At 42.6% G+C, this 8,359-nt stretch overlaps 1 protein-coding gene across 1 annotated transcript in view; it reads left to right on the forward strand.

The window, feature by feature from the left end:
- The window catches only part of LOC101655890 (baculoviral IAP repeat-containing protein 3), a 16,139-nt gene extending 11,941 nt beyond the window's left edge, over positions 1-4,198 (forward strand). The window contains exons 6-9 of the mRNA XM_045297734.1: positions 1,280-1,522; positions 2,902-3,156; positions 3,430-3,471; positions 3,563-4,198. Of these exons, the coding sequence (XP_045153669.1) occupies positions 1,280-1,522; positions 2,902-3,156; positions 3,430-3,471; positions 3,563-3,756 (734 nt within the window). The 3' untranslated portion in view covers positions 3,757-4,198. The remainder of the gene's footprint in view (positions 1-1,279; positions 1,523-2,901; positions 3,157-3,429; positions 3,472-3,562) is intronic.
- The last annotated feature ends 4,161 nt before the right edge of the window (positions 4,199-8,359 follow it).

Below are 8,359 nucleotides of genomic sequence, written 5' to 3' on the forward strand. Positions count from 1 at the left end.
ATGGCCACATATGTACACATGTGCTTGATACAATTGATATAAGAGCTATAAGAACCCCTGGGAAAATGATTTATATATATATATATTTTTTTAAAAACCACCTAGGCACAACTTTCCTGCCTTTTTTCTCACAAATTCCGTTTTTCATTTTCTTAATATTTCTTCATAAAAAGTCTCATTATCATCCTGTGTCTCTGGAGGGAAATCTGTCAAGATTACCCCTGTGGAGTTGCAGAAAGCAGTCACCAAAGCCTTCCGAGCGACCCCCTGCCTTGAATTTGATTGGTTCGGCAGATCCCCTCAGGCACCACTATTTTAGATATTTTTTAAGATGCTTGCAGGACACGAAGACAAATGCACTACTGCGAGAACTTGTCTGCAGCCCTCCACGGATTGCATAGACATGTTTCAGCGTATTCCGCTTGGACAAAAAACACATGCCTGTATGAACTGGAAGCTTAGTAGCAATATATTTGGCTCAGTGTTATATATGTCCAGTTATGCTTTAAGAGCAAAAGACATATTGCATGTGGTAAGTCTGCTGTGCAAGACCTCTTTAGAGTATTGGAAAGCCAGGATGTTACTTTGAGGTCTAAGGTGTGTCTGACCCCAGCCATGGTATTCTCCCTTGCATCATATGCCTGTGAAAGTTGGACATTGCATAAGGAAGGCTGCAGAGGAATCAGTGTATTTGAACTGTGGTGCTGGAGAAGAATGTTGACATACCATGGACTGCCAAAAGGACAAGCGGATCTGTACTGGAAGAATTAAGGCCAGCGTGTGCCTTAGAGGCAAGGATGGCAAGACTTCATCTTACATGCATGGGACATATTGTCAGGAGAGACCAGTCCCTGGAGAAGGACATCATGTTGGTAAAGTAGAGCGGCAGCAAGAAAGAGGAAGGCCCCCTGACGAGATGGATTGGAAGCGGTGGCTGCGTCAACGGGCTCAGGCATAGGAGCAATTGTAAGGATGGTGCAGGACTGTGCAGTGTTGTCATCCTGGTGTGTACACTGCTGCTCTGGGTCGGAGCCAACACCGTGCACCTCACCATAAAAAAAGAGCTGTAGCAAAGGATGCATGTTTTTATCTGAATATAATATTTCATCTTCTTAATTCAGTAACGAAATCTGTGTGTCACTCTTTTGACTTGAACACATCTAACTTTAATAGTGCCCCATATTTCTCGGATTGTGTGTAGGTTTTATATTGCAAAGCCTCTCAATTTAAAGAAACATTGCAGATTTTCCTAAGGTGTGTTGAACTCTTGGTTCTGTAGTTATTCACTTTGGACCCGGGGAAAACCCTCCGGAAGACACGGTCATGATGAGCACACCGGTGGTGACCGCTGCCTTGGAAATGGGCTTCGGTCGCAGGCTGGTGAAACAAACGGTTCAGAGCAAAATCCTAAGGACTGGAGAGAATTATAAGACTGTGAGTGATCTTGTCTTAGATATACTCAATGCAGAAGACGAAATAAGACAAGAGGAGAAAGAAAAAGCAGCTGAGGAAAAGAAATCAGGTATGTCTATTGAGTCTTGTAGTCCCTGTGCTTATAAGGATTTGATATGACTGTATATAAAATCACCCCAAACCAAACTCACTGCCAAGGATTCTGACTCATACTGTCCCCCTCGGACTGCGTAGGACGTCCCCTTTGGGTTTCCACTACTAAATCTTTACTGGAGCAGAGAGCCTCACCTTTATCCCACCAGGGGGTTTGCAGTTCAAACCACCGATGTTGCAGTTAGCAGCTCCACGTGAATAAGTTCTTGAAAACCTACTTGTCAGTTAATCTAGTCAGATTTTTCTGATGTTTTGTATTTGAATTCTGAAGTTTCTTCCCTTGAACTAGGATTGAATTGCTTAGCCAATAGAAACATGTATACGCTGATAGAAAAATACATGTGCGGAGTGAAAAGAGAGTCTTCTACTTTGTAGTTCTACTCTGAGTTGACTGTGTAGGTAATTATCCGTGACACACACTCATCTGCTTTACACTGGAGTGTGATCAGGGAGGCTTACTCATTTTCATATCATAGTGTATCTCCGCCTGCTTCTATAAGCGAACACACAAATGATGGCGAACCTTTGACCCGTCCGTTATAAGAACAGAGCTCCTCTTCAGAGTATGTGTTCTTAGATAAGTCCTGGGTGCCTGCTTCACCAGTCTGCAGGAGAGGTCACCCCAGGCCTCTCCGTACCAACCGTGTCTGCTCCTCGGTTGCCTCTCTTGAAAATTCTCTTCTGGGCATGCCCATTCTGGTGGCTCTCATTATTACCCTCTTTCTTGCCAAAGACAGAGACAAATGCTGACCTTCCTGCCACTCTTACCCAAGCTTGGACGAGAGGCCCTTCAACACCGCAGAGAACAGACAGGAACTTTTATTTGGTTAAAGGCGTAGCCATCTGCAAACATACCTGGGAACACACATCCCGATCATCTGACTTTTTGCCAGTTGCCTGCCCTTTGGCAAGTGCTTTGCCTCACTGGCTCTCAGTTTTCTCATCTGTCTTGGTGTTAGCTTGAAGCTTGCTAACATGAGGATGAAATGAGTTAATGCTTGTAAAGTGTTTCACATTGTGATTAGGAATTACTCCTTTTAGTATAATGTAGCTTTACTGTTAGGTCAAGGGGAATTCGCTCAGTGTGACATTAGCATGTATGTAGTAGTACATATTCATGTAGCATTAGACATCACATTACTATTGATGTAGTGTTCCGATTAGGTAAAGGGAGCTTCATTATCCCCACCCCAAACCCACCACACAACTTTAAGGCTGACTGACTCAGGCTAATGGATGGTTTTCATTCAGCTGTGTATATGAATGCTAATGGAATTTTTTGAGCCGAGGCTGAACATGTTTGTGTTTGTTTTCTTTCTGTTTTCTTCTGTGAAGATGATCTGTCCTTGATTCGGAAGAACAGAATGGCGCTTTTCCAGCATTTGACTTGTGTGCTTCCAATCTTGGATAGCCTACTGATTGCCAGAGTAATTAATGAACAAGAACATGATGTTATTAGACAGAAAACACAGATACCATTGCAAGCAAGAGAACTGATTGATACTATTTTAGTAAAAGGAAATAACGCGGCCACCATATTCAGAAACTCCCTCCAAGAAAATGACCCCATGTTGTATAAGAATTTATTTGGTAAGTGATGGGAAATTATTTGGGAGATATTTTTAGGTAAATTGAAAATGCTTTCATTCATAACTTATGATGATTGAAAATAATTAAATTAAAAACATAGACCATTAATTTTACAGACTTCTACACTGAAAAACTTAAAATCCACAGAGAAATTAAAGAACTTGTTGCATTCAGGCAATTATTTAGACCCTCTGTCCAGTATAAAGTGTTATTTTTGAAACATGAATCACAACCTGACTTGGTGCAGTAATGCTTTTTCTGTTTCTCCCACAGTGCAACAGGACATAAAATACACTCCCCCAGAGGATGTCTCCGGTAAATAGTATTAGTGCTCTAAACCATTATTTTCTTGGCTTTTCATTAGAGAGCAAATTGCCTTTGAATAAAAATCCCTTTCTCTTCTCAGAGCTGTCCGTGGAAGAGCAGCTGAGGAGGCTACAAGAAGAAAGGACGTGTAAAGTGTGCATGGATAAGGAGGTGTCCGTCGTGTTCATCCCGTGTGGCCATCTCGTGGTTTGCAAGGAGTGTGCCCCGTCTCTAAGGAAATGTCCTATTTGCAGAGGGACCATCAAGGGCACCGTGCGCACATTTCTTTCATGAAGAAGCCCCAAACCTTGTCTAAACGTGTCGAGCGAATGAACTGAAATATCTTGGACTTTTAACTTTGCTGCCAGTTGAGTTTCTTTTAAAAGCTATTTATTTAAAACCCAGAGAAATAATGTGTCGTATAAATAAATACACGAAGAGTTAAATATTAAGGTACAACTATATTTCTGAAACATGTGCATGTGTTTTGATAAAGCAGCTATAGCACTACCAACCCAATCCTAAATGAACACTGCCGACCTCATCAGGGAAGTGAGTTTAAGGTTGTGAGGGGACCTTCCGAAAGTTTCAGGGTTGTGAAGTTGCACCGAGGAGGCTCTGTCGCTTTCAGCCAGGCAGAGGTCTCCGTGTTGCTGACTAACTTGCCAGGCGCATGGTGACTAATGCTGTTTTGTGTTCCGTGTGCAGTCATTGAATAAAGTATTTTTTAATGCTGTCTTAAATATATTTATTGGCAATTTAATCACATCCAGGCGCCTCCCATATCTCATTAAGACCCCTTCAGTGTCAAATCACAGTATAGCTCCTTATCTATAAATGCTTCTGAATTTACACTTCTCGGGCAGAGCAGTCAACCATACTTTTTGCCTCTGTCCATAAACTTTATGGGATGCCTGAGGCGCAAATCAAATACTCTGTCCATTGATTCATTTAGGCCATCTTATGCCAGCTCTACCCATTGGGAAAATCCCCTAATTTTCTTCTCAGCACGTTGAGATTGGGGGCTGTTGAAAGGATGTTGGCTAGCAGGCCCTGGGCCCAACAGCTTGTTTTGATAACTAACCCTAAACTGCGGTGCGGCAACATTCTGTCGTCCCATAGCAGGTGATCTGACCTACTACAGGCCGGGCACTGTTTGCAAGGGGTGAGGTGGGGGGTGACATTTGATCATCCCACCCACTCCAAACTGCTTCAGTCCCCAGAATTGGGTCCCTGATTTAAACTGCAACATACACTGTATCACGATAGTGCTATAATTCAGACCGCTGCAGGTACTTACTTGTATCTTTAAGTAATGCTCATTATAGCTTCCATTTACACATCAATACGGTTTTCAGTTTTCTTACTACTTCACCATAAGTCCCTGCGAACATCCCATGATCACTGAGAACAATCTATCAAGATTCCCCTTTGGGAATCTCCAAACGAACAGAGGCCAACACCTTCTGAGAGGACCTCTCGGACCTGACTTTAACTGGCCAAGCAGAAGCCACTGTTCTGATGGGATCTTATCTGGTTTATTATATAAAATCAAGACGTCCCCAGTTATGATTTGATCCATAAAGGCATCATTATCTTCATTCTTCCCTAAAAGACTGAAGGGAAGATGAACTACACGAGCTAGCTAATCTTTGAGTAATCATTTTGGTGCCACTGCAGCAGAAATGTTCTGAAGCCAAGATTCTTGTTCCCTTAAAATGGCAAATGCTGAACATTGGAGACAGAACCCACAGTAGCTTTGGCCTCCATGGGAACTCACAGCCTTCTTTCGTGCGTTTCTGAACTCCAGCCACGTTCGTCGAGGTTGATGGTCTTCCTCCTGTTGGCTGAGATTTCCTCCTGTTGGCTGACGTTCCTCAAAACCTCTGATCCATTCCCAAACTCTTGTTTTACGTGGGCAGCATTTTTATCAACTTGCTAGAGAGCTGCAGTGATTTGGCAAGGTGTCCACATGAGTTTGGCTAAAACTTTGATAATAGCTCTGACCTCAAAATCATTTTTTTCCATGGCACACAATGGGAACACTTCTTATGAGGGCACACCACCAAGTGTGTTATTGAGAGAACTTGCCTGCAATTGTCCACTGACCACAGAGATACAAACATTCTTTGGAATAAATCTGCACGTATGAACTGCAACCCCAGTAACAATACTTTTGAATTTTGTATTCCCATTGTACTCACAATGGACTATTACTCAGCCATATAGAGAAATGAAGCCCAAGACAAGTCACCACATGGGTGAATTCTGAAAATGTAGCATGAACCAAGTCAGTAACAAAAAGACTAATGCAGTATGCTCTTACTCGTATGCAGTGTCTAGAATAAGCAAAGGTATAAAGATAAAGTTTATTTAGTGGTTAGGAAGAGCATGAAGGGGAAGGATACAGGCCACCCCTTAGGAAGCGGACAGTTTCTGTTCATGGTAGAGGAAAGTCCCCCCAAATCGAAACTGCCTGCATTCACGTCAATTCCGACTACCAGAGACTCGATAGTGGACGGCCTCTGAGGAGTCCCAAGAGTGTGACCATTTGCAGGAGGGGAAAGCCTCATTGTGTCTCCTCCGGGGTAGCTGGTTGTTTCAAAGAGCCGACATGGCGGGCAGCAGCTGAACTCTGAAACCACGAATTGGAGGTAGTTGTACAACACGATTAATGGGATGATGATGCCATTAAGAGGCAGGCATAAAAAATGTTCAATTAGCACATATTGTGTGACCTATGTCACCAAAACTTTAAAAGCTGCAATTAAAAAAAATCATTTTATTGGGGGCTCATAAAACTCTTATTACAATCCATCCATCCATCCATCCATCTTGTCAAGCACATTTGTACATTTGTTGCCTTCATCATTTTCAAAACACTTTCTTTCACTTGAGCCCTTGATATCAGCTCCTCATCCTCCCTCCCTCATGAACTCTTGATAATTTATATATATATATTTTTCATGTCTTACGCTGACCGATGTCTCCGTTTACCCACTTTTTTGTTGTCCATCCCCCTGGGAGGGGGTTATAGACCTATCATTGTGATGGGTTTCCCCTTTCTCCTCCCACCTTCCCCTTCCCCTCCTGGCATGGCTACTCTCAATATTGGTCCTGGACTCCCTGTGTTTCCAGCTCTTATTCGTACCCATGTACATGCTCTGGTCTTGCTGGATTTGTAAGGTAGAATTGGGGTCATCATAGTGGGGGGAAGGAAGCATTAAAGAACTAAAGGAAAGTTGTATGTTTCATCGGCAGCTCTGAACGACACTAACAAGCACATGGTTGAAATGATAAATGCACCCTGACAAGCTTGTCTCCTTCCCAAGACCCTTCTGTAAGGGGATGTCCAATTGCCTACAGATGGGCTTTGGGGCTCCACTCCGCACTCCCCCTCATTCATAATGATATGATTTTTTGTTCTGGGTCTTTGATGCCTGGTACCTGACACCTCATGATCACATAGGCTGATGTACTTCTTCCATCTTGACTTTGATGCTTCTTTGTCTTGTTTATCTTCAAGCCTTTAAGACCCCAGATGCTACTATATCTTTTGATAGCCGGGCACCATCAACTTCCTTCACCACATTTGCTTATGCACCCATTTTATCTTCAGCGATCATGTCGGGAAGGTGAGCATCATGTTAATAAAGCAAGATGCTCTTGCATTGAGTACCTGAGCGGAGGCCCAATGTCCATCTGTTACCTTAATGCCAAACCTATAAATATATGCACATAGATCTATTTCCCCACCGAAATATGTAAGTATATTTACAAATGTACAGGCCTGTATTTAGACCTCTCTAAATACCCTTTGCCTCCCAGTTCTTTCCTCTATTTGCAGAGGCTGCAACTTAACTCAAGTAATATAATTAATATTTTATAATTATAATAATGTTAAATTTTTAGGTTTGCACTTGTTTTCCCAATTCATTCAGTTATTTTACCCCCCTCCTCCACATTTTCAGTGTAGAATTGCTGGTGATTTCAAAAAGATTGTGTGTAACTGGTGAGTAGTCCCTGGATCGTACAAACAAGTCAGTGCTTTGCTACTAACTTCCAGGTCAGGTGTTCAAATGGACCCGGAGGCAGCTCAGAAGAAAGGGCTGGAGACCAGAGGCACCTCAGGAGAAAGGGCTGGAGACCAGTTCCGATGTCATGGAGCATGGTCTTACCCTACTGCAGGGGTGGGGTGGGGAGGTCACCACGAGTCTGAATAGACTTAATAGCAACAAGCAACTGGCTATATATCTGCTGCTGAGCTAATTATTCAAACCATAACAATTAAGATGCTCTAGCATTATTCTCTCAGTAACTGCATCACCACCGTCCTCTAGTTGGTTCTGGCTCATAGCGACCCTCTGCAGGGTGTCCGAGTCTGGAAGTCTGTCCGGGTGGAGACAATTTTGTCTTTCTCCGGCAGAGTGCCTGGTGGGGTTCGAACCACTGGCCTTGTGGTTAGCAGCTCAATGAGGTCAGTAAACAGATCCCGGGACAAAGGGTTTGGAACTCCACTGGGGCACCTATAGAAACTTGATACACTGGTAAGATTATAGACCAGCGAAGAGAGGATTGCCCAGTCAATAATAATAAACATTATGTAATATGTAAAATTTTTAGGTAACAATAAATGATGTCAACTCATTCTTTAGTCTTATAAAGCTAGATCACTAGTGTATAATATTCTGTAAACAAAGTAAACTCTCAGCGAATAAAAACCTGAAGAATGGGTAGCATACAAAAATTCTTAAGCAAGACTCAGAAAGTACAAACTAAAGGGAAAAAAAATGATGACTATAGTTCTATTAGCATAGATGTCTTTTGTTGAAAGAAATACTAGTAACATCAAAAATGAGCTAGGTGACAGTGAGCGTTTTGGAAGACTCGGGAGGGG

Source organism: Echinops telfairi, unplaced genomic scaffold, assembly GCF_000313985.2.
Source record: "Echinops telfairi isolate 266 unplaced genomic scaffold, ASM31398v2 ScPeMD7_7421;HRSCAF=8459, whole genome shotgun sequence".
Classification (NCBI taxonomy): domain Eukaryota; kingdom Metazoa; phylum Chordata; class Mammalia; order Afrosoricida; family Tenrecidae; genus Echinops; species Echinops telfairi.